At 43.2% G+C, this 27,414-nt stretch overlaps 3 protein-coding genes across 6 annotated transcripts in view; 1 reads left to right on the top strand and 2 right to left on the bottom strand.

The window, feature by feature from the left end:
• The window catches only part of hnrnpul1 (heterogeneous nuclear ribonucleoprotein U-like 1), a 42,904-nt gene extending 40,075 nt beyond the window's left edge, over window positions 1–2,829 (bottom strand). For both annotated transcript variants that reach the window (XM_038973561.1, XM_038973560.1), the window contains exons 1-2: window positions 2,737–2,829; window positions 1,879–2,189 (exon numbers count right to left, since the gene is read on the bottom strand). In XM_038973561.1, coding sequence (XP_038829489.1) covers window positions 1,879–2,155 — 277 coding nt within the window. In that variant the 5' untranslated portion in view covers window positions 2,156–2,189; window positions 2,737–2,829. The remainder of the gene's footprint in view (window positions 1–1,878; window positions 2,190–2,736) is intronic.
• A 4,925-nt stretch (window positions 2,830–7,754) lies between these two features.
• On the bottom strand, window positions 7,755–12,788 carry opa3 (outer mitochondrial membrane lipid metabolism regulator OPA3). Its single transcript, XM_038974166.1, has 2 exons — window positions 12,632–12,788; window positions 7,755–9,669 (listed from the first exon to the last, which is right to left on the bottom strand). Exons 1-2 carry the CDS (start codon window positions 12,771–12,773, stop codon window positions 9,257–9,259), a joined length of 555 nt encoding a protein of 184 aa, XP_038830094.1. The 5' UTR covers window positions 12,774–12,788; the 3' UTR covers window positions 7,755–9,256.
• Window positions 12,789–20,672: 7,884 nt separating this feature from the next.
• ppp1r13l (protein phosphatase 1, regulatory subunit 13 like) overlaps window positions 20,673–27,414 on the top strand; it is a 75,901-nt gene continuing 69,159 nt past the window's right edge. For 2 of the 3 annotated variants that reach the window (XM_038973882.1, XM_038973884.1), the window contains exon 1: window positions 20,673–20,855. The gene's annotated coding sequence lies outside the window, so the exon portion shown is untranslated. Of the gene's footprint in view, window positions 20,942–27,414 lie in introns of all 3 variants that reach the window. The other variant, XM_038973883.1, reaches the window with a different exon arrangement.

Raw genomic sequence — 27,414 nt, 5'->3', positions numbered from 1 at the left:
AGGACTGAGAAGCTCCATTCTGGTGACTTTTTAAAAGGAAATTCTACTTCAAAATTAATGAAAATGAAATTATGCTGACAGCATCTAAAATATAATTTCCACTTCCAGAAATGAGTCCCATAACATATAGTTAAAATTTATATTAACGTTTTAACATATTGGATCATGCATATGTAATTTTAGCCATAAGCATGATCACCTGTAGCCCAACTGATGAAGCAGAATGGTCTATTAAATGTACATAGGCTGAAGGATGGGGTTTGTCCATCTGCATTTTCATTTAAGTCATTTAGCAGACGCTCTTATCCAGAGCGACTTACAAATTGGAAAGTTCATACATATTCATCCTGGTCCCCCCGTGGGAAATGAACCCACAACCCTGGCGTTGCAAGTGCCATGCTCTACCAACTGAGCCACACGGGACCTGTGTGATGACATTGCAATTTATCCCACTGGACACAACATCCTGATTGTTATTATTCTTAATAATTATAATTTTATTATAAAAATGAATATATAAATAATTACAATTCTCTCTCAAAATTTTGGGGGTTTGTTTTGCTCTTTTCCAAACGTATGTCATTGCCCCTTTAAGATGACATTGCCCCTTTAAGATGTCCTTGCCCCTTTAAGATGGCATTGCCCCTTTAAGATGGCATTGCCCCTTTAAGATGGCCTTGCCCCTTTAAGATGGCATTGCCCCTTTAAGATGGCATTGCCCCTTTAAGATGGCATTGCCCCTTTAAGATGACATTGCCCCTTTAAGATGGCATTGCCCCTTTAAGATGGCATTGCCCCTTTAAGATGGCATTGCCCCTTTAAGATGTCATTGCCCCTTTAAGATGACATTGCAACTTTAAGATGTCATTGCCCCTTTAAGATGACATTGCAACTTTAAGATGTCATTGCCCCTTTAAGATGTCATTGCCCCTTTAAGAGCTATGTTGTGCAGCTACTAAACGATGCTTGAAACTCTGGTTGTAAAAACTGCATTTGTAAAATGATACCACACAAGCAATTGAAGGATTGGTTAGATCCAGGGCTGCATCACAACCGGCCATGATTGGGAGTCCCATAGGTAGGTGCACAATTGTCACAGCGTCGTCCGGGTTAGGGGAGGATTTGGCAGGGGTAGGCAGTCATTGTAAAATAAGATTTTGTTCTTAACTGACTTGCCTAGTTAAATAAAGGTTAAATAAAAAATAAAAAAATTCCTCGGGACACCAAGAGGTGCACATTTAGTTTTTTTGCCTTAGCACTATGCAAATAATCAACTAATCATTAAGCTTTAATTATTTGAATCAGCGGTGTAGTGCTTGGGCAAAACACAGTAGCCATGTAAAATTGGTATCCCCCTCTTTAAAAAAAGCATAAACAAAGGCCAAAACTGCTTTCAAAAACGTTTTCCCGTGATTGCATTAAGAATTGTTGACTGTTTGTCAAAATATATCTCCCTCCTATGGCTCTCACAACTTAAATGCACGTCAAAAGGAATATTTATTTATCATAGAACACACAACAGCAGCCGACTAGGTAAATAGGTAAACTACTGTCTGATTTTGTTTTAATAACAACATAGCAAAAATAGTAGCACTTAAAAGTTACATCCTGAGTGATAAAGTATAGGCTTTGAATTACTTTGCCAGCAGCTACAGTAGTCTACACACCGCTGTCTGCGTTCAGCGCTGCTGTGGTCCCCACAGAGATTTTATTGCGGATCTAAACTGATCTCAAAAACGACCTCTCCAGAATCCATATGACGGAAATCGGTCGATGTGACGGAGAACTTTAACCCCCCAGAAACCTCATTATATTTCAAAGGAAATGTTCCCTGCTTGACATTTCATGTGCACAGATAGGAAGTCTGTCTAGTTCTACCTTTGTTCGGGAATCCTTTATCCCCCAACAACCCGGCTGAGAATCCCTCCTCTCCATCTCCCCGCTGCTCCTGCTCCTGCTCCTGCTCCGGCTCCTGCTCCGACTCCTGCTCCGGTGTCCCCCTTGCAGCTCCCCCGGGCTCCGCAGCTTCCGCCTCCAGAGCCGCCTTGAGCCGCTCCACCAGGTCAGCCTTCAGCCCCTTGGTGTCCAGGGATCGCCGACGCAGCTCCTCTTTCAGCTCGTTCACTTTCAGTTTCTTCACCTCAGCACTCCTCATGGTGCATGGAGATCTATGCAACTATTAAATATTTCTGCATAGATAACAAACAAAACTCAATGAATAAAAGTCATTGCACAGAATGCACCCTCGGGTTGAATTCGTAGCCTATTGTAGCAAGAACGACACTGTATAGCTATGTCCACTATGAAACTGGCGCCAACTTGAATATTAGCACCATGCACTGTTGTTAGCCAACTGGCTAGGTGGATGATGCACTGTAAACACTGCTTACTAAATGATTATGATAGCCAATGATACAAGCCAATGCGCAAATATAAACTGAAAAACTGCCCCGATAACATAATTCCATTGATAGCAGTCATTTACATTATCTGAATAACATTATGGTTGCTAAATGTAGCTACTGTACCGCTAGCTATAATGCTAACGCTAGCTGCATGATGACATCTGTCACTGCGCCCGATGACAGTTGGTTTGTGCAACGGTGGAAAAAAAGCTTCACTGCGCATTTGAGTGTTCCGATAAAGTTACAAATACATCGTCGTGCAAACACAAATATTCACATACAAAATATGAAATAGAGCGAAATAGCAAATATGAAAAACATAGTTTTGTACCTTTGCTTGATGCCCCGCTACAAAATGGCCTATAAATACAGACGGACGCTTGCTCGAATGGGATTTATGATAAGCAGGTTGCCAGGTCTAGCTCAAATGTCTATTACAATGACAACACAAAACCCGCGCAAGAGAAGAGTAGCCATATTTATACAATAAAAGCACTTTTCCATAATGTTATCGTTGTATCGACATTAGAAGCAAAATTCGTTTTTCCTGAAGTTAATAATTATTGTGAGCTATGACATGACATAATAAAGGAATTGGTAAATTTCGGAAGACAAAATATAATTTTCCGTTATTAAACTTGACAGATCATTTTTCATCAATGGATGAATTTAACTCGTTTGACTGCTATGATTTAGCAATAAGGCCAGAGGAGGTATGGTATATGGCCAATATATCACGGCTAAGGGCTGTTCTTAAGCATGACGCAACATAGTGTGCCTGGTTACATTCATTAGCTGTGGTTTATTGGCCATATACCACAAACCCCCAGGATGCGTTATTGCTATTATAAAATGGTTACCAACGTAATTAGAACCCCGGTATATGCTTTGTGTGATGTATTGTTGTCTCTACCGTCTTGCCCTTTGTGCTGTTGTCTGTGCCCAATAATTTTTGTACCATGTTTTGTGCTGCTACCATGTTGTTGCTACCATGTTGTGTTGTCATGTGTTGCTGCCTTGCTATGTTGTTGTCTTAGGCCTCTCTTTATGTAGTGTTGTGATGTGTGTTTTGTCCTATATTTATATAGTATTTATTTTTTATTTTTTTATCCCAGGAGGACGTCACTGTAAATAAGAATTTGTTCTTAACTGACTTGCCTAGTTAAATAAAGGTGAAATTAAAATAAAATAAAAAATATGGTCTGATATACCACGGATTTCACCCAATCAGCATTCAGGGCTCGAATCAGGTTCATCAATAAATCCCCTTTGCGCATCTGTTCAAATCCGACAGGGGAGTTTGAGTGATGTCAAATCCGACAGGGGATTTTGAGTGATGTCAAATTCCGACAGGGGAGTTTGAGTGATGTCAAATCCGACAGGGGAGTTTGAGTGATGTCAAATTCCGACAGGGGAGTTTGAGTGATGTCAAATCCGACAGGGGAGTTTGAGTGATGTCAAATCCGACAGGGGAGTTTGAGTGATGTCAAATCCGACAGGGGAGTTTGAGTGATGAAAGTTGGACAGAGGATCACAAAATCTCTGAGCAAGAAATACTTGGACGAACATAAAGACAAAACTAATGTTAGGCTATTTTCTGGCAATTGTGCTGTTATTATGTGCCAGATGTTAAGACTGCAACCTGTTATAAAATGGCCCATTTGCGAGATTGACTTGTCATTTCAATAGGCTACAGACTAAAATCTGGGTTTATGATCGTAATTACATTTTGCTTGGATAAAGGAAGGTAGCCTATAGTCCCCGATTACATTTCAGATAGACTACAGTAGCCTAGACAAGATGTAGGCCAGATATAACCTGAACGATTTAGCAGCTCGCTTAGCTCAAACAGACGAATGTATTGAACATGAATAGCGAGGCGATTTCGAGGTAAGAAGCGGTTGCCCCAATAGGCTGCTTGAACAGGCTACTGAGGATGGGGTCATAATTTCAATCACTGAATTAAATATTAATAATATGTATATATAATGAATATGCTTGTCAACAACAGGCAGTGTTTCTGTTTTTGTTTTACTTGTAGCCTAATATGACTGTCACCGTCAATCTAATGCGTTCTAACTGATCGATAATTGCTTTGAAAACGTACAATTTAATTAACGAAACATGTCCATTAATAATTGCATACTAACATAAGGCTAAGTTATAGCCTATTTATTAAATAGGTTCGACAGCTCCAGGTAGACTGCACAAGGGGAACATTGATTTGCAATGACTCCATAGATATCGTCATTTTAACATAGTGTAACGACCCTGGGTTTATAAGCGCGGAAATCGACTCTGCCGCTTGAGCATGCTTTTGCGGCACAGTCGATAGCGCGCCGGACTTCGGGCTAGAAGGTCGAGGGTTCGAGACCTGCTCCCTGCCTGTTTCATTACATTGGTGTCAGAAGTGGGATCGGACCTCGCATCCACGACAGTGCGTGTGCTTGGCCGGTGAGCGCGTTCCTGTAAGACGTAAAGTCGCAAGCTAGCGCGAGGACGCGCTCTTTGAAAGGAGGGAGTAGTGTAACGACCCTGGGTTTATAAGCGCGGAAATCGACTCTGCCGCTCGAGCATGCTTTTGCGGCACAGTCGATAGCGCGCCGGACCTCGGGCTAGGAGGTCGAGGGTTCGAGACCCGCTCCCTGCTGTTGCATTACATTGGTGTCGGAAGTGATCGGACCTCGCATCCACGACAGTGCGTGTGCTTGGCCGGTGAGCGCGTTCCTGTAAGACGTAAAGTCGCAAGCTAGCGCGAGGACGCGCTCTTTGAAAGGAGGGAGTAGTGTAACGACCCTGGGTTTATAAGCGCGGAAATCGACTCTGCCGCTTGAGCATGCTTTTGCGGCACAGTCGATAGCGCGCCGGACTTCGGGCTAGAAGGTCGAGGGTTCGAGACCTGCTCCCTGCCTGTTTCATTACAATATTTATTGTATCAAATGGTAGCCTAAAATTGTATAAATATTAATAGGCTACTTGATGGCCAACGGAGGCAAATGGATCATTCTCCACATTTAATATCAGTTCCATTCAGGCTTTTTCCCCATAAAAAGAACCACATGAGAGAGTTCCATAACTTCTATGTTAAATGTCCACTCGGGAAGCCCCCCGAGACCTAAGAACTGAGCATGCATAAAACACGTCGCTTGAAACCGTTTTCTTTAAGCAAAGTCAACATTAGAATGTAGTTTAAACCACCTCCTAACCAATGTATGTCATGCGCTCTAGTGCGCCCAAAGTCGTTTTCCAGTGCTTTGTCGCCATTATTTATCGATGTGCGTCCGTTCTAGCGTTTTTTTTTTTTTTTACGGAAAACGTGTTTGAAATAGATGTCTCCATAATGACAATCTAAATAGCCTACCTAAAACTGGTAGAAAGTTGTCACAACATCCGTTTTCTCACCTGACTCAGCCAATAGCTGTCGTGCTCTCTCAACACACCCCCCTCCCGCCAGCCCTCCCCACCACCCAATTCAATTTCAATTCAAGGGCTTTATTGGCATGGGGAAACATATGTTCACATTGCCAAAGCAAGTGAAATAAACGATAAAAAGTGAACAGTAAATATGACAGTCAGCAGCAGGTCACAGTTAAATATATGTTTTTAAGAGAAATGCCATGGCAGCCGCGGTGCAACTTTGAAATAGCCCAAAATCCCTCAACCAATTCTTTTCCACTCGCGACTTCGTTTTCAAACGGGCCAAATTTAGCCGGAAACCGCAAACATGGCAACACTGCAGATAGCGGATGTCATCAACAACACACGCACTACCTCCATCTTCTGGCCAATCGTTGAACATACCCACCATTTTAGGCCTTGGATAATTTTTCCAAATCTAAGCAATATTGTACAGTTTTATAACAATAAACTGCAGAGAACACATGATTAGTAAATTTCACTTTATATTTTATACTCATTAATTTCCAGCAATTTATTTTACACATGTCACAGTACATCACCAACTAGGGAAGGGATTCACACAGTGAGTCAAGACAATAATACAGGGTTGTGAATAGATCAACATTTCCCAATGTCCTCGCAACTACATTTACTTTTGATACTTAAGTATTTTTAAAACCAAATACTTTTACTCAAGTAGTATTTTACTGGATGACAAAATTTTACTTGAGTAATTTTCTATTAAAATATCTTCACTTTTACTACAGAATGAGATTTTAGTACTTTTTCCACCACTGGTACCCATATAGCAGCGTTTCCCACCTCCAGTCCTACAACAGAACACATTGTTGTTGTAAACCCAAACAAGCACAACCGATTCAACTTCATCAAGTCCTCAATTAGTTGAATCAGGGGAATTTGTCATCTGGGCCATCAACAAAAAATATTGGAGGTACTGGAGGAGGGAAACACTGTCATATAGGGCCAGTGTTTCCTGGTCAGGTCACATGGTCAGGTCACATGGTCTCCTCCTAGTCTAAGCATAATAGATCCCCATGCAGTCACTCTATTACTATCACCAAGCCAAACCAATCACTGTTCAATATAGCTGCTTCATTTCAACCACTGAAATGTGATATGTTGAAACAGTTCCCCTTGTCCAGGCCGTGGAGTAGTGTATATATATATATATATATATTATACTGAACAAAAATAAAAAAACGCATAACATTTAACAGTTTCAAAGATTTTACTGAGTTACAGTTCATATAAGGAAATCAGTCAATTGAAATAAATTCATTAGGCCCTAATCTATGGATTTCACAAGACTGGGCAGGGGCACAGCCATGGGTGGGCATAGGCATCCCCACTTGGCACCCAGGCCCACTGGGGAGGCAGGCCCAGCCAATCAGAATGAGTTTTGCCCCAGAAAAAGGGCTTTATTTACAGACAGAAATACTCCTCAGCACCCCACCTCAGACAATCCCGCAGGTGAAGAAGCCTTATATGGAGGTCCTGGGCTGGCGTGGTTAAACGTGGTCTGCAGTTGTGAGGGCGGTTGGACATGCTGCCAAATAATCTCAAAAAAATATTGGAGGCAGTTTATGGTAGATAAATTAACACTCAATAGTCTGGCAACAGCTCTGGTGGACATTCCTGCAGTCAGCATGCCAATTTCAAACTCCCTCAAAACATGTGTTGCATTGTGTTTTGTGACAAAACTGCACGTTTTAAAAAGTGGCCTTTTAACGTCCCCAGCACAAGGTGCACCTGTGTAATGATCATGCCGTTTAAATCAGCTTCTTGAGATGCCACAACTGTCAGGTGGATAGATTCATCTTAGCAAACGAGAAACGCTCACTAACAGGGATGCAAACAAAATTGCACACAACATTTTAGAGAAATAAGCTTTGTGTGTATGGAAAAATATGGGGGATTTTTTATTTCAGCTCATGAAGCATGGGGTGAACAATTTACATGTTGCATTTTTTTAAATATTTTAGTTCAGTGTTAAATAAAACATTGAACCCCCCCACCCCCACACACCAAATGAATACACTATATGACAGCGAATCATTGCTCCAGCAGCAGCCCCTGACACACAGCAAAACCCCAAAGTATTAAGAGATAGGTCCACTCACACCCAGCGCTACAGGAAATCCTTAGCATATAGCAGCAGACAGACACTGTGGTCGCACTTTCCTCCACTTAACTGATGAAGGCTTCTGCATAGAGGGTCGGTTATCTTCTAGCAGAACTCAGCACGGCTAAACAAAACATCTGCTCACATATGCCTTAATGAACATCACTTGAAAAATTAGGGGGGGGGGGGGGTGAATCTACACTGTGGTTTGTCCCTCTTGAGCCACCGTAGCAACATACCCAGTAACACTTCCCTCAAAACAGGTCAAATTAATCTGAGATAAATCAAGAAATCTGTAAATAAATGTTGACATTTTTTTTGCAGAGGAAGTCTTAGTTGCACAATTTCCCCAATCTAACAGATGTTTAGTGCAGTATTTTTCAGTGAAAACATGTGCATGAAAACTAATCGTCGCTCGTTGAACACCGAACATAGCAGCTGTCAAAGACAGGCCTGAAACAACATCCCGGGTCTTTATTTACCAGGAGAATAGAACAGTGTCGGGGGAGGTCCTCTTCTGCACTGGTCAACCAATTCAGGAAAATGTGGAGGCAGAGATGAGATGGTATTGCTTTGTTAATAATGCCCTCTTTCCATTTCTCCTGAAAACATCTCAGCAGAGGCTACTTGTTGAATGACAAACATTTCATTGAAGAATCCCGTCAATAGTTCCTACTACTAGGTAGGAGTACTACTACTGGTAGGAGTACTACTACTGGTAGGAGTACTACTACTGGTAGGAGTACTACTACTGGTAGGAGTACTACTACTGGTAGGAGTACTACTACTGGTAGGAGTACTACTACTAGGAGTACCGAACATAGACTTGCCTCAAGAATAAAAATTAACACCCCCCAAAAAAATAAAAAAAACCTGCCAAAGACCAAAGCAAACATAATATATGCACAAACTGTTTCATCTGGGAAGCATACGATAAGCTTCACAGTCCTTTCATTAACAGACATAACCTGGTGGACAGAGATCTGTGTCTGTTTTAGCCAACAACTGAATCGTGTGGCATCATAACCTAGACGGAAAGGACTCTACACACACACACATACGACGCAAACAGAGCGTCGTATACGGTCCATTCCAAAAATTCAGCCTCACAAAAGTAAGCAGGAATCAATACAAACGGATCTCCGTCGCTCCGTTTGCAGAGTGTGTGTGTATAGGACTTTAGTCTCGTCTGACAACACTACATTGAGAGAGCCAGATATGAAAAGGCTAGTTATGACATGAGCGAGAACTTGGCTAAAGACAAAACAGATCTGGCGACCACCAGGCTATTTCAGAAATTACACAGGTATCACTTTTGACTGGGATCCACAGAAGAGGAAGCCAGAGTGGTAGCAGGATCCCAAACAGGAACTTGCGTGGTAGCAGGAGCAGACGGTGCTAGGGTTGGAGGTGGTAAGGAGAGCAGCAGCCTGTTGACCTCTCTTAGCCTGGCATCCAGTGTCTCTGCGTTCAAGGTCAGCTCTCCTATCTGTGTCTGCAGACTGCCAATGGTGTGACTCAGCTCTTCTTCCTTCCTCTTAGAGTTGGCCGCCTGTCTACTGTACTCTAGGATCATACACCCTCCTCCGACGATGAAGATGATGGCCTCCCCCAGCAGCTCTGCACCCAGCTCTGCTGCCGCCTCCTCGTTCAGGGGCTTGATGGTGGAACCCCGAAAACCCATGATCCTCATCTTGGTCCTCATCTCCACCCAGTGGTAAACTAGAACGGGAGGGAAGAGAGAACCGGTGCCATTACTACTTTATACAACAGGTGGTAAGACCATAAGCCAGGTTCAAGCCCAGCGACCCACAGGCTGATATTTATCCAAAAATATAGTAAATCCATGTTTTGTATCGAGTGATTAATGCCTCTTGCGTAGATGTAGATCTTTGTTTTGGTAGCGCTGTGTGACGCGCTGGCGTCTACTTGTGGACGCACCAACAGGCCTTTTTGTGTCAGTAAAAGTAAATATGGACTCCACCCACCACCCTGAAGTAAATATGGACTCCACCCACCACCCTGAAGTAAATATGGACTCCACCCACCACCCTGAAGTAAATATGGACTCCACCCACCACCCTGAAGTAGATATGGACTCCACCCACCACCCTGAAGTAAATATGGACTCCACCCACCCCCCTGAAGTAAATATGGACTCCACCCACCACCCTGAAGTAAATATGGACTCCACCCACCACCCTGAAGTAAATATGGACTCCACCCACCACCCTGAAGTAAACATGGAGTCATGCGATTGACGTGTGGTCCTCCCACTACAACAAGTCAGGAAAGCAATCAATTTATTCAGCTACAGATGATGACAGTGTATGGTGATGATGACAGTGTATGGTGATGACCGTGTATGGTGATGATGACAGTGTATGGTGATGATGACAGTGTATGGTGATGATGACAGTGTATGGTGATGATGACAGTGTATGGTGATGATGACAGTGTATGGTGATGATGACAGTGTATGGTGATGGTGACAGTGTATGGTGGTGACAGTGTATGGTGATGATGATGACGACGACAGTGTATGGTGATGATGACGACAGTGTATGGTGATGACGACGACAGTGTATGGTGATGACGACAGTGTATGGTGATGACGACAGTGTATGGTGATGACGACAGTGTATGGTGATGACGACAGTGTATGGTGATGATGACAGTGTATGGTGGTGACAGTGTATGGTGGTGACAGTGTATGGTGGTGACAGTGTATGGTGGTGACAGTGTATGATGAGGTACACTTACCCGTAATAATACATCATGTAGACTAGCCTACCAGCACTGTATCTGTGAGCTGTTGGGCTAGAGACCACATGCCAAGACCAGAGGAGGCACATTTGCTATTTAACACGACAGTTTTTCCTGACCAAACGATCAGTGGAGTTGAAAGTGCGATGGAGATACACTGAACTTTAGATTTTTGATTCAGGACATGAAAACTTAAGTGAAAAAGTACATTCTGTGTGCACTACATCATCAATTCTGTGTGCACTACATCATCACGCTCTGCCTTTTATCCACAACAAGTCCGTTTGGTGCCAATACACCACTGGTGGGAACCATTGGCATATTTTCTTAAGGCGGATTTTAGAATATTCACAAGAAAAATCGGTCGCCATTTGGATAGAAACCTAGCTACTGAAAAAAAATACTGTTGGCGGCAACTGATGTGATATGAAAGTAGGAGGGCTTTATTTCTAGAACCGTACCATAATTGAGAATCGATTCAGATGGGAGTATTTGGCTGTTTTGGCTGCCAGAGAGCCAATTCACTTCTAAGACAGAAAGTATAAGGTCCTTGGACTATAAAGAATAACATTGAGCTCCTTTGAGTCCATTCTTAGGCTAACTACCCCTGCCAAGAACGGGTGGTCAGTCGCTGGTATCCCAGCATTATGGTCTGGCCAGCCCATGTATCAACTATACAGTTGTAAAAACACAACGCCGCCAAAGATATTTATAACTAACCCAGGATAGTACATCTGTGTTTTCAATGTGAGTAAATGAAGCTTAGTGTGTATAACAACCTAATGAGATCCTATTGGTGCTTTCTAGCATGTATCCATTTACTTCCCCTGTAGTTCACGTGTGTAATAACTCAATTCGAGCCCTTGCACACCTTGTAAACAACGCCATTTAAACTTTGGGCAAAAGGTCACGTCTACAAAACTTAGTGCACTTTGTTCGTAACAGAAAACTTTAAGAGCAGGCGTTTTCTTCTACGAGAAGAAAATCAGCAGAATGTCAGCCCAGTTCCATCGCACGCCATACTCTCCCACCGCCAGCCACTGGGCTTCCTTCTCACCATATATGGTGGGGAGTGGAAATTCCAACCGGAAAATGCTTCAGATTTATTAAAAAAAAAAAAAAAAAAAAATCGGTGAAACATCTGTCTCCTTGTTCTATCTGTGATGCAGTTACAGGGGTGTTCACTAGGTAAACTCAACCTTCACAGAGACAATAACAATAGGTTGTAAACATGGCTCATCCAAAGTAGAACGGGGCAACTGCAGCACGCAATTCAGGGCATTCCTGCATCTGTAGGAACCCCTCTATATATTGGTTCATGTTTAAGCTAGGCCTCCAGTACACAGGCGGGAGGCAGCGGCGCTCCAGTACAGTAGGTGGAGATAATGCACTATAACGTTAGATGCCAACTGCCAATAACACCCAGAGAAAGAGGAGGCGACAACGGTAGCCATGCAAAATTATCTGTACTCAGATCAAACTCTTTTATCTATAGTGACATAGCTAATAGCGTAATACTACTGCTGGAGGTCGCTGTAATGTAAAATTGTACATTTCATTCGTAATAATGGCTTCAAAAGCACTTAACATTTCATTTCCTACAGACAACCTCAATGACAAACGAACAAAGTCCGGCACTCATTAATTTTAACGCGCTCCAATTGGCTACATGGTTCGCTGGATAATCCTCCTGACTGACGTATCTACCGTATCATTGGACCATTTCTATTTCAACCACCAAAAGTCACAAATGGGCGTTCTTCACGACCATGCCCATGTAAACTATTGGCCTAGCGGCAGTGACAGGTGAATTCTATTGGTTAACTATTACATGACGCTCCCGTCCTTCGACTCTCCCCAACCTCCCGTTTAACAGAACCACTCAGCCCGTAGCTTCAATGAAACCGAAATGACTTACTCTGTCCCGGTGGAAGACAAACATATGTCTTGAAGAACTCGCTCCGGAGAGCCCCAGCCTTGAGCTTGTTGGCCACGGGCTTGCTGAGCTGCCGTACACCGAGGTAGAGGAGCTTGGCGATGGGGAAGGCACCGACAGCCATCTTAACGGAAACACTTCTTCTTCTTCTTCGGTGTGGTTTAACGGCGGTTGGCATCCAATAAATGTTGAATTAGCACCACCTACTAGACTGGAGTACAACTCCCTTATACTTTGCTTGAAAAAAAATAAATAATAATAAAATAAACAAATACCCTAACACAACACTCACAAAATAAATTATAAAATTTAAAATAACACCACCCTACTCCACGATTTCAATCTATTTAGTCCTACCTCAGGCCAACCTTGGTCCTACCTGGGCTCCCGAGTGGCGCAGCGGTCTAAGGCACTGCATTTCAGTGCTTGAAACGTCACAACAGACACCCTGGTTTGAATCCAGGCTGTATCACAACCGGCCGTGATTGGGAGTCCCATAGGGCGGCGCACAATTGGCCCAGCGTCGTCCGGGGTTTGGCCGGGGTAGGCCGTCATTGTAAATAAGAATTTGTTCTTAACTGACTTTCCTAGTTAAAAAAAAAAAAATAACCTGAAAGGATGGGAAACACCCTGTAATTATTCTCACGTCAAGTCTCACACACCCAAATACCTCTCCGCAGCTGCCACCAAAACCAAGGAAACGCTTCTTTGGTCGTGCTTTAGGGCTGAATACACCGGAAAAGGTCTGTTGCCGCACCCTACTGGATGGGGGAACTCCAAAACAGAAAACGGAAATAAACAAAAACTTTTTTTAATCCACTCAAACATCCGAAAAACAAAATACAGACTGAACATTCATTGATAGGATTCCTTGTAATGCTTCTGCTGTAAAATCCCCGAGTCCCCCCCCCCCCCCCCAAAAGAAATCATCCGCACTAAACAACAATGCTTATTTTCTCAGATTTCCTCTTTATTTGCTCCGTGCAGTTTTAGAACCAATGAAATAAACGATACAAAGTGCACGTTTTTTTAACATGCAACATGTCAGGATCCTGTTGGTGAGGAACATTTACTGGAGTCTTTAATAATAATACAACTACCATGGTTTCTTCACCGTTACTCCCTTCTTCCGCTTTTCTCAGCACCTGTCGGAGAGGGAGACACGCTGGACAGGCCTTAATCTTGCCACACCTGTGTGTCCTTCACCCTAACAGGACAGGAACTGTGGCGCATGTTCGCCACCACAGCATTTCCTGTCTCACCTCGTATATAATTCTCTAGCCAGTGGTCATGACTTTCAGTTCTTTTACATCACACATAAGAGTCATTGGACGAAAAAGGCGTCTTCTGTACGGGGGATTTTTTTTTTTTTTTAAAGAGCCCCAACACTTGGTTTGAAGATTAACACACATCGCTTGCAGTCTGGATTTGGAATCATAAGAACCTTATCTTTCATATCAGCGAGAAAAAGGTTGAATTGATACACACCTTTTATAGGGTTAGGGTTCCCAAACGGCCATTTTTTTTCTCAATGTTACAGCGCTTATTTACTGAAAACAGACAAGACAAAACACTGAAAAATACTGTCTGCCGCAACTGTTAAAACGGGTTAAAACAGTGAGCAGTAAGTGTGTATTTTGCATTTGTGAAATTATTTTTGATGAGAAATGGAAGTAGAGGGATTTATGTTTTCTAGAACCGTATGGCAATTGAGAATCGATTCATGTTTAGATGGAGTGGCTTTGTTTTGGCTTCCGGAGCCAATTTGCCCTTTAAACAGAACGTGTAAGGTCCTTGGAATAAGGAGTAAAGTTAGGCTGCTTTAGTCCAATATTGGGCTATCAATACTCCTACTGTCTACTTGACTCATGTTCAAATATTTTAAATGTGTCACACTGCAAAGGGTTTGGGCATGAAGGCGTGTACAGGGTATGTCACATAACCCAAACATACGTGTGAAAGGAGACTCTTCTTCAAAGAACAAAATAATGGATGGAATGGGCTTCCTCACTCCATCCACCATACTGCCTCTACTTCTTCAGTTACATCCTCTGCTCTCACTCCTAGTGCCTCTCCAGAGACAATCCCCTTGATAGGTACCCTGCTTCACAGATCCACACACAACACATTCCAATCCAATATCTTTTTCAGGTGCAAAGCACACTCCTCCTGCTCCTCGGACACACACAAAAACAAAATAAGCCCACTTCTTGTTATCCTCACTGACGCAACCTCAGCCAACTCTAGACGTCAAATGGATCTCCCAGGTAACCCCAGTGGTGGAAAAGGTACACAAATCGTCATACTGTAGTAAAAGTAAAGATACCTTCATAGAAAATTACTCAAGTAAAAGTGAAAGACACCCAGTAAAATACTACTTGAGTAAAAGTCTAAAAGTATTTGGTTTTAAATATACTTAAGTATCAAAAATAAATGTAATTGCTAAAATAAACTTAAGTATCAAAAGTAAAATTAGAGATAATTTACAATTCCTTATACTAACCAAACCAGACGGCACCATTTTCTAGTTTTTGTAGCCAGAGGAACACTCCTCAACACTCAGACACACCATTTACAAACAAAGGATTTGTGTTTAGTGAGTCCGCCAGATCAGAGACAGTAGGGATGAGCAGGGATGTTCTCTTGATAAGTGTGTGAATTGGTCCATTTTCCTGTCCTGCTAAGCATTCAAAATGTAACGGGTACTTCTGAGTGTCAGTGTCAGGGTTCGATCCCAGGCTGTGTCACAGCTCGCCACAGCCATGGAGACCCAGAGTCGTCCGGGTTAGGGGAGAGTTTAGCCGGCCGGGATGTCCTTGTCACGAAATTGGGAGAAAAAGTACCAAAAAATAAATCAAAAAAGGAATGTAGTGAAGTAAAAGTAGTCAAAAAATATTAATAGTAAAGTACAGATACCCTAAAAAAATACTTCAGTAGTACTTTAAAGTATTTTTACTTAAGTAGTTTAGACCTCTGTGTAACTCTATCGGTCCAAAACCTTCAAAGAGTCAGAAATAGTGTTGAATTTACTAGATTCCACGACCACTTGTCTTATTTCCTGTTTTGTTCGCCACTGTGATCCATTCCTTCCAACTCTCATCTCCACTCGACGAGCCAACATCCGCTTCCGCCATCTTCCCCGACCATTCGAACAAGAGGATGACGTCTAATAAATATGCATGACATATGGCACAAAAATAATAACACATCCATTTCTGTCCAAAAACATGGTCGTCACTACAATAGCACAACAACAAAGTCATAATATGTATTTTTTTTTATATTGAACCTTTATTTAACTACGCAAGTCATTTAAGAACATTCTTATTTACGGTCTACCAAAAGGCAAAATACCTCCTGCGGGAACGGGGGCTGGGATTAAAAATAAAAATGTAGGACAAAACACACATCACGACAAGAGAGACTCCACAACACTACATAAAGAGAGACACCACAACACTACATAAAGAGAGACCTAAGACAACAACACAGCAAGGCAGCAACACATGACAACACAACATGGAAGCAACACATGACAACAACACGCTAGCAACACAACATGGCAGCAGCACAAACATGGTACAAACATTTTTGGGCAAAGACAACAGCACAAAGGGAAAGAAGGTAGATACAATAATAGAGTCGTGGCCAAAAGTTTTGAGAATGACACAAATATACATTTTCACAAAGTCTGCTGCCTCAGTATGTATGATGGCAATTTGCATATACTCCAGAATGTTATGAAGAGTGATCAGATGAATTGCAATTAATTGCAAAGTCCCTCTTTGCCATTCAAATGAACTGAATCCCCCAAAAAACATTTCCACTGCATTTCAGCCCTGCCACAAAAGGACCAGCTGACATCATGTCAGTGATTCTCTCGCTAACACAGGTATGAGTGTTGACGAGGACAAGGCTGGAGATCACTCTGTCATGCTGATTGAGTTCGAATAACAGACCGGAAGCTTCAAAAGGAGGGCGGTGCTTGGAATCATTGTTCTTCCTCTGTCAAACATGGTTACCTGCAAGGAAACACGTGCCGTCATCATTGCTTTGCACAAAAAGGGCTTCACAGGCAAGGATATTGCTGCCAGTAAGATTGCACCTAAATCAACCATTTATCAGATCATCAAGAACTTCAAGGAGAGCGGTTCAATTGTTTTGAAGAAGGCTTCAGGGCGCCCAAGAAAGGGCGCCCAATGAATCCCCTTTCCGATTGTTTGGGGCATCCGGAAAAAAGCTTGTCCGGAGAAGACAAGGTGAGCGCTACCATCAGTCCTGTGTCATGCCAACAGTAAAGCATCCTGAGACCATTCATGTGTGGGGTTGCTTCTCAGCCAAGGGAGTGGGCTCACTCACAATTTTGCCTAAGAACACAGCCATGAATAAAGAATGGTACCAACACATCCTCCGAGAGCAACTTCTCCCAACCATCCAGGAACAGTTTGGTGACGAACAATGCCTTTTCCAGCATGATGGAGCACCTTGCCATAAGACAAAAATGACTAAGTGGCTCGGGGAACAAAACATCGATATTTTGGGTCCATGGCCAGGAAACTCCCCAGACCTTAATCCCATTGAGAACTTGTGGTCAATCCTCAAGAGGCGGGTGGACAAACAAAAACCCACAAATTCTGACAAACTCCAAGCATTGATTATGCAAGAATGGGTTGCCATCAGTCAGGATGTGGCCCAGAAGTTAATTGACAGGATGCCAGGGCGGATTGCAAAGGTCTTGAAAAAGAAGGGTCAACACTGCAAATATTGACTCTTTGCATCAACTTCATCTAATTGTCATTAAAAGCCTTTGACACTTATGAAATGATTGTAATTATACTTCAGTATTCCATAGTAACATCTGACAAAAATATCTAAAGACACTGAAGCAGCAAACTTTGTGGAAATTAATATTTGTGTCATTCTCAAAACTTTGGGCCACGACTGTACATCACGCGAAGCAGCCACAACTGTCAGTAAGAGTGTCCATGATTGAGTCTTTGAATGAAGAGATGGAGATAAAACTGTCCAGATTGAGTGTTTGTTGCAGCTCGTTCCATGTCGCTAGCTGCAGCGAACTGAAAAGACGAGCGACCCAGGGATGTGTTTGCTTTGGGGACCTTTAACAGAATGTGACTGGCAGAACGGGTGTTGTATGTGGAGGATGAGGGCTGCAGTAGATATCTCAGATAGTGGGGGGTGAGGCCTAAGAGGGTTTTATAAATAAGCATCAACCAGTGGGTCTTGCGACGGGTATACAGAGATAACCAGTTTACAGAGGAGGGCAGTGATGTGTCCTATAAAGAGCATTGGTGGCAAATCTGATGGCCGAATGGCAAAGGACATCTAGCTGCTCGAGAGCACCCTTACCTGCCAATCTATAAATTACGTCTCCGTAATCTAGCATGGGTAGGATGGTCATCTGAATCAGGGTTAGTTTGGCAGCTGGGGTGAAAGAGGAGTGATTACGATAGAGGAAATCAAGTCTAGATTTAACTTTAGCCTGCAGCTTGCATATGTGCTGAGAGAAGGGTAGAGTATCGTCTAGCCATACTCCCAAGTACTTGTATGAGGTGACTACCTCAAGCTCTAAACCCTCAGAGGTAGTAATCACACCCGAGGGGAGAGGGGCATTCTTCTTACCAAACCACATGACCTTTGTTTTGGAGGTGTTCAGAACAAGGTTAAGGGCAGAGAAAGCTTGTTGGACACTAAGAAAGCTTTGTTGTAGAGTGTTAAACACAAAATCCGGGGAGGGGCCAGCTGAGTATAAGACTGTATCAACTGCATATAAGTGGAAGAGAGAGCTTCCTACTGCCTGAGCTATGTTGTTGATGTAAATTGAGAAGAGCGTGGGGCCTTAGGATCGAGCCTTGGGGTACTCCCTTGGTGACAGGCTGTGGCTGAGACAGCAGATGTTCTGACTTTATACACTGCACTCTTTGAGAGAGGTAGTTAGCAGACCAGGCCAAAGACCCCTCAGAGACACCAATACTCCTTAGCCGGCCAACAAGAATGGAATGGTTTACCGTGTCAAAAGCTTTGACCCAAAAGCACATTTTTTTTTCATATATTATTTAGATAGGGCTGAGGCTGTGGTCACTAGTGACAACCCAAAAATACTGTATAATTTCATACAACGTAGGATTACACAATTGACACGTTATTAGATTTTTATTATTTGACAAACAGAAACATGGTGGTGTAAAGTACTTAAGTAAAAAATACTTGAAAGTAATACTTAAGAAGCTGTTTTGGGTATCTGCTTTACTTTTCATAATTTTGACACTTTTACTTTTACTTCACTACATTCCTAAAGAAAATGATGTACTTTTTACTCCATACATTTTCCCTGACAACCGAAAGTACTCATTACATGTTTAATGCTTAGCAGGACAATAAAATTGTCTAATTAGCACACGTATCAAAAGAACATCCCTGGTCATCCCTACTGCCTCTGATCTGGAGGACTCACTAAACAGAGAACATCCCTGGTCGTCCCTACTGCCTCTGATCTGGAGGACTCACTAAACAGAGAACATCCCTGGTCATCCCTACTGCCTCTGATCTGGAGGACTCACTAACAGAGAACATCCCTGGTCATCCCTACTGCCTCTGATCTGGAAGACTCACTAAACAGAGAACATCCCTGGTCATCCCTACTGCCTCTGATCTGGAGGACTCACTAAACAGAGAACATCCCTGGTCGTCCCTACTGCCTCTGATCTGGTGGACTCACTAACAGAGAACATCCCTGGTCATCCCTACTGCCTCTGATCTGGAAGACTCACTAAACAGAGAACATCCCTGGTCATCCCTACTGCCTCTGATCTGGAGGACTCACTAAACAGAGAACATCCCTGGTCATCCCTACTGCCTCTGATCTGGAGGACTCACTAAACAGAGAACATCCCTGGTCATCCCTACTGCCTCTGATCTGGAGGACTCACTAAACAGAGAACATCCCTGGTCATCCCTCCTGCCTCTGATCTGGAGGACTCACTAACAGAGAACATCCCTGGTCATCCCTCCTGCCTCTGATCTGGAGGACTCACTAACAGAGAACATCCCTGGTCATCCCTCCTGCCTCTGATCTGGCGGACTCACTAAACAGAGAACATCCCTGGTCATCCCTACTGCCTCTGATCTGGTGGACTCACTAAACAGAGAACATCCCTGGTCATCCCTCCTGCCTCTGATCTGGAGGACTCACTAACAGAGAACATCCCTGGTCATCCCTCCTGCCTCTGATCTGGAGGACTCACTAACAGAGAACATCCCTGGTCATCCCTACTGCCTCTGATCTGGAGGACTCACTAAACAGAGAACATCCCTGGTCATCCCTACTGCCTCTGATCTGGAGGACTCACTAAACAGAGAACATCCCTGGTTATCCCTACTGCCTCTGATCTGGTGGACTCACTAAACAGAGAACATCCCTGGTCATCCCTACTGCCTCTGATCTGGAGGACTCACTAAACACACATGCTTCATTTGTAAATTATGTCTTAGTGTTGGAGTGTGCCCCTGGCTGTCCGTAAATTAATAAAAAACAAGAAAATGATGCCGTCTGGTTTACTTAATTAATATAAGGACTTTGAAATAACTTTTACATTTATTTTTGATATTTAAGTATATTTAAAACCAAATACTTTTAGACTTTTACTCAAGTAGTATTTTACTATTTTACTTGAGTCATTTTCTATTAAGGTATCTTTACTTTTACTCAAGTATGACAATTAGGTACTTTTTCCACCACTGCAGAAACATGAATTTATTTATTAATGCCGATACTAGAGTACTCACACCTGAAACTATTCTACCTTTATCTAATAAGTCCTACAATATAAGAGACAAAAGCCTTAGTCAAAATTATAAATAGCCAACACATCTCCACTGTCATTGCAATGTAATTTCCCGAACATTATGAGTAACATCGGTCAATGTGTAAAAACCTACATACCCCATGATACACCGCGGCCAGGGGAGGGCTCACCTGCGCCAGCTGTGCACTTGAACACCTGGGTCGGGTTACAGTGCGCAGTCGGCTGGACTCCGCTCCAAAATAAGTTCACTCATTTCACAACGCACCGACTGGACGGCTCAACAATAGTCCTAGTTTTAACAGACGTATAGTGAAGGAGTTGTCTAAGTTTAGTTCAGGCTGAACTTTGCTGTCTTAGTTTTCAACGGAACTAAGGTCCATCGGGTAAGGAAGCATTTGATTTGGTTTGTCTGGCTATTGAAATGTTTCGCTGCGTGGGATAGCCTACTCTGCCCAGTTTACTGCAGGAGGTTAGTAATTGTAGTTTGTTTTATTATGTATTTTCATTTGTTGATTTAGGATTACTTTATACTAGATTTCCGTGTCCCATTAGATATTACAATAGATCGTTTCGAAACACGGTCAGTCATTCCTTTTTCAAATGGCTTTGATGGAAGATTTTGGACATTCTTTGTGAGAGGTCTTGCGAGGAGGAGCTTTCGTTTACTTGTGTGAAGCTAGCCACAATAAGGATTAGCCACTGTAGTGGTATTTTGCGGGTTGCCTTCAAAATAAAAGTATTTGAAAGTGATTCAGTCGGATACAAATAGCGGAATCATACCATATTTAGACAACTTAATTCTAAACAAAATCGGAATATTGTTATATAAATTCAACAAAAGACAATAATTCGTTAATATAAAAATCTGTGAAATTGCACTGTGGATGTATTAGACTTTAGAATTGCATTGTGGGGCAAACTTATATATATTTTAAAATGTAACCTTTATTTAACTAGGGAAGTCAGTTAAGAGCAAATTCTTATTTACAATGACAGCCTACACCAGCCATACCCGGACAATGCTGGGCCAATTGTGTGCCGCCCTATAGGACTCCCAATCACAGCCGGATGTGATACAGGCTGGATTTGAACCAGGGTGTCTGTAGTTTGATGCCTCAAGCACCATGCAGTGCCTTAGACCGCTGCACCACTCGGGAGCCCCTGTACCACCTTCCCTATGGACCTTATGTCCATGAAATAGGGTGTCTACTCAGTGACAACCACAGACTACAACTGTGAAGAGTTTTCACAAATATTATAATCGTAGCACAAGCTCACCAGTCACCCTGCTATGTATCGATCCGTGCCTATGGATCCTGTGAAGACTCTTCACAGTTGTAAGCTGTGGTTGTCACTGAGGAGGCTGATACCCCATTTCATGGACCCAAAATTCATGTTTGTACAGAGCATATACGTATGCCCCACAATGCAATTCTAAAGTCTAATACATTTACAGTGTGATTTCAACATGTTTTTTGTCTTAACCAATTATTGTCATTCGTTGAATTTATATTTTACATTCCAACGTCGTTTAGTGTTATCTAGTCCAAAGATGGCATGATTCAACTATTTTTGAATCGCTTTCGAAAGAGAGCTTTTATTTAGAAGGCGATCTGCAAATTCCACGACCGTGGCTAATCCTTATTGTGGCTAGCTTCACACATGTCTTTAGCTTGACGGATTTTCTACCAACTAATGGAAATCAGATGTTGGCTTCCCATTCACTACAGACAGCACTGCACTGCACTGACACTAAAACAGCGAGGGGATGAGACAGCTCAGACACAGGTCTAGATATAAAACTATTCTGCGCAGCCTGCATTTGTACTTCAAGAATTTGGGTTAACACTTGATAATACTTGATGCAACTTATCCAGTTTTATATTGCCTTATAAACATAATATTATACTGTAGCTAAATGCAGTCATTGCCTAATTTACAAGAAGGGGTATATGGCACTGAACCGATCTAAAGTTTAAACCGTTAACTCATTTGAATCTATGATGTTTTCATGTGACATGAGAAATAGTTATTGAAGTCAATAAATAGTGGCATAACTTATTATCACATTAAGCATCTCCAATCCAAAGTTAAATCTAGAATTGCCTTCCTATTTTGCAAAATAAAGCCTTCTTCACTCATGCTGCCAAACATACCCTCGTTAAACTGACTATCCTATCGATCCTTGACTTCGGCGATGTCATTTACAAAATAGCCTCCAACACTCTACTCAGCAAATTGGATGCAGTCTATCACAGTGCCATCCGTTTTGTCACCAAAGCCCCATATTCTACCCACCACTGCGACCTGTATGCTCTCGTTGGCTGGTCCTCGCTACATAATCGTCGCCAAAACCACTGGCTCTATAAGTCCTTGCTTGGTAAAGTTCCGCCTTATCTCAGCTCACTGGTCACCATAGCAACACCCACCCATAGCACGCACTCCAGCAGGTATATCTCACTGGTCATCCCCAAAGCCAACACCTCCTTTGGCCGCCTTTCCTTCCAGTTCTCTGCTGCCAGTGACTGGAACGAATTGCAAAAATCACTGAAGTTGGAGACTTATATCTCCCTCACTGACTTTAAGCGTCAGCTGTCAGAGTCGCTTACCGATCGCTGCAGCTGTACACAGCCCATCTGTATATAGCCCAACCAACCAACTACCTACCTCATCCCCATATTTGTTTTTGTATTTCTGCTCTTTTGCACACCAGTATTTCTACCTGCACATCATCATCACTCCAGTGTAAATTGCTAAATTGTAATTACTTTGCCACTATTGGCCTATTGCCTTACCTCCTTACTTTATTTGCACACACTATATACAGATTTTTTTATTGTGTTTATTGACTGTACGTTTGTTTATCCCATGTGTAAATCTGTGTTGTTTGTGTCGCACTGCTTTGCTTTATCTTGGCCAGGTCGCAGTTGTAAATGAGAACTTGTTCTCAACTAGCCTACCTGGTTAAATAAAGGTAAAATAAAATGTAAAAAAATTATATATACACTAGATGACACACAAGGGCGCTGTTTTCAATCCACCGTGCCTCCATCCAGTGGCGGTTCTAGAACATTTCAACTGGGGGGGGGGGGGGGGGGGGGCCAAGCTGGGGCAGGTTGTACTGTCAGAGGGGCCGGTTGTACTGTTAGAGGGGCCCGGTTGTACGGTCAGAGGGGCCCGGTTGTACGGTCAGAGGGGCCCGGTTGTACGGTCAGAGGGGCCCGGTTGTACGGTCAGAGGGGCCCGGTTGTACGGTCAGAGGGGCCCGGTTGTACGGTCAGAGGGGCCCGGTTGTACTGTCAGAGGGGCCAGTTACATTAGACGTTATTGTTGTCATATTGTTTTCTTCACTGCATTGCAGGCGTTAGCAGGCAAAAGACCATGTTCATAATCACTCAACAAATTATTTGCATTTTCTCTCGAATAACGGATGTAAAAAAAAAAAAAGAACGATAGCAAAAATTAGTTATGTAAAAATGATTTCATACTCCACATTTAGGAGGGGCCACAAGGGGGTCCAAAATTGTTGTCACAGAGAAAAAAAACGGAGAATAAGTAACAGCGAATTAATCTGTATTTCTTGTTTGATAACTAGCATCCTTCAGCCTGGGCACGCACACACACACACACACACACACACAGAGAGAGAGAGAGAGAGAGAGAGAGAGAGAGAGAGAGAGAGAGAGAGAGAGAGAGAGAGAGAGAGAGAGAGAGAGAGAGAGAGAGAGAGAGAGAGAGAGAGAGAGAGAGAGAGAGAGAGAGAGAGAGAGAGAGAGAGAGAGAGAGAGAGAGAGAGAGAGAGAGAGAGAGAGAGAGAGAGAGAGAGAGAGAGAGAGAGAGAGAGAGAGAGAGAGAGAGAGAGAGAGAGAGAGAGAGAGAGAGAGAGAGAGAGAGAGAGAGAGAGAGAGAGAGAGAGAGAGAGAGAGAGAGAGAGAGAGAGAGAGAGAGAGAGAGAGAGAGAGAGAGAGAGAGAGAGAGAGAGAGAGAGAGAGAGAGAGAGAGAGATTCAGCCTGGGGAGGGAGGGAGGGAGGGAGCTGTGTGTATGTCAGACCATCATTCAGCCTGGGGAGGGAGGGAGAGAGAGAGAGAGAGAGCTGTGTGTATGTCAGACCATCATTCAGCCTGGGGAGGGAGGGAGAGAGCTGTGTGTATGTCAGACCATCATTCAGCCTGGGGAGGGAGGGAGAGAGAGGGGGGGGAGAGAGCTGTGTGTATGTCAGACCATCATTCAGCCTGGGGAGGGAGGGAGAGAGAGGGGGGAGAGAGCTGTGTGTATGTCAGACCATCATTCAGCCTGGGGAGGGAGGGAGAGAGAGGGGGGGAGAGAGCTGTGTGTCTGTCAGACCATCATTCAGCCTGGGGAGGGAGAGAGCTGTGTGTCTGTCAGAACATCATTCAGCCTGGGGAGGGAGGGAGAGAGAGGGGGGGGAGAGAGCTGTGTGTCTGTCAGACCATCATTCAGCCTGGGGAGGGAGAGAGCTGTGTGTCTGTCAGACCATCATTCAGCCTGGGGAGGGAGAGAGCTGTGTGTCTGTCAGACCATCATTCAGCCTGGGGAGGGAGGGAGAGAGAGGGGGGGAGAGAGCTGTGTGTATGTCAGACCATCATTCAGCCTGGGGAGGGAGGGAGAGAGAGAGAGAGAGAGCTGTGTGTATGTCAGACCATCATTCAGCCTGGGGAGGGAGGGAGAGAGCTGTGTGTATGTCAGACCATCATTCAGCCTGGGGAGGGAGGGAGAGAGAGGGGGGGAGAGAGCTGTGTGTCTGTCAGACCATCATTCAGCCTGGGGAGGGAGAGAGCTGTGTGTCTGTCAGAACATCATTCAGCCTGGGGAGGGAGAGAGCTGTGTGTCTGTCAGAACATCATTCAGCCTGGGGAGGGAGAGAGCTGTGTGTCTGTCAGAACATCATTTAGCCTGGGCAGAGAGAGAGAGAGAGAGAGAGAGCTGTCCATCTAGACACTGTTGCCCTAGAGCACACAAAAAACTATACATACCTCGGCCTAAACATCAGCGCCACAGGTAACTTCCACAAAGCTGTGAACGATCTGAGAGACAAGGCAAGAAGGGCCTCCTATGCCATCAAAAGGAACATAAATTTCAACATACCAATTAGGATCTGGCTAAAAATACTTGAATCAGTTATAGAACCCATTGCCCTTTATGGTTGTGAGGTCTGGGGTCCGCTCACCAACCAAGACTTCACAAAATGGGACAAACACCAAATTGAGACTCTGCATGCAGAATTCTGCAAAAATATCCTCCGTGTACAACGTAAAACACCAAATAATGCATGCAGAGCAGAATTAGGCCGATACCCACTAATTATCAAAATCCAGAAAAGAGCCGTTAAATTCTACAACCACCTAAAAGGAAGCGATTCCCAAACCTTCCATAACAAAGCCATCACCTACAGAGAGATGAACCTGGAGAAGAGTCCCCTAAGCAAGCTGGTTCTGGGGCTCTGTTCACAAACACAAACAGACCCCACAGAGCTCCAGGACAACAGCACAATTAGACCCAACCAAATCATGAGAAAACAAAAAGATAATTACTTGACACATTGGAAAGAATTAACAAAAAAACAGAGCAAACTAGAATGCTATTTGGCCCTAAACAGAGAGTACACAGCGGCAGAATACCTGACCACTGTGACTGACCCAAACTTAAGGAAAGCTTTGACTATGTACAGACTCAGTGAGCATAGCCTTGCTATTGAGAAAGGCCGCCGTAGGCAGACATGGCTCTCAAGAGAAGACAGGCTATGTGCTCACTACCCACAAAATGAGGTGGAAACTGAGCTGCACTTCCTAACCTCCTGCCAAATGTATGACCATATTAGAGACACATATTTCCCTCAGATCACACAGATCCACAAAGAATTCGAAAACAAATCCAATTTTGATAACCTCCCATATCTACTGGGTGAAATACCACAGTGTTCATCACAGCAGCAAGATTTGTGACCTGTTGCCACAAGAAAAGGGCAACCAGTGAAGAACAAACACCATTGTAAATACAACCCATATTTATGCTTATTCATTTTCCCTTGTGTACTTTAACCATTTGTACATTGTTACAACACTATATATATACAATATGACATTTGTGATGTCTTTATTGTTTTGAAACTTCTGTATGTGTAATGTTTACTGTTAATTTTTATTGTTCATTTAACTTTTGTATATTATCTACCTCACTTGCTTTGGCAATGTTAACACATGTTTCCCATGCCAATAAAGCCCCTTGAATTGAATTGAATTGAGAGCTGTGTGTCTGTCAGACCATCATTCAGCCTGGGCAGAGTGTGAGCTGTGTGTCTGTCAGAACCAGCTGGGTAACATAATGATGTAATTATATGAATAGAGCTCAACTCAGCCTGCTGTAACCTGTATTCTAGCTTCCCTCTGGAGTGCTATAGGACATCACTCATCACACACTGTTGAGGGAGCTTGCAACTAAGCATTTCGCTGCACCTTTTATACCAGCTGTAAACTATGTGTGTGACAAACAAACTTTGATTTGACACACACACACACACACACACACACACACACACACACACACACACACACACACACACACACACACACACACACACACACACACACACACACACACACACACACACACAATAAGGCCCTCCAAGACAAGACATATCATGCAAATTCACATTAAAGAATGAAGAAGGAATCTCTAAGCAATGTATTGAAATAACAGAAGTATACATAGTAACAGATTGACCCAGTGTTTACATGTGATGATGAGTCCCTTAAAACTTCTTATGGGCAGGTGAGACGGTAGCGTCCCACCTGGCCAACATCCGGTGAAATTGCAGAGCGCGAAATTCAAAAAATTCCAAATTCAAATATTTAACATTCTTGAAAATATATGTGTTATACATCAAAATAAAGCTTAACTTCTTGTTAATCCAGCCACTGTG

This window comes from Salvelinus namaycush, chromosome 34 (assembly GCF_016432855.1).
Source record: "Salvelinus namaycush isolate Seneca chromosome 34, SaNama_1.0, whole genome shotgun sequence".
Lineage (NCBI taxonomy): Eukaryota > Metazoa > Chordata > Actinopteri > Salmoniformes > Salmonidae > Salvelinus > Salvelinus namaycush.
This window is presented reverse-complemented; position numbering and strand designations above follow the sequence as displayed.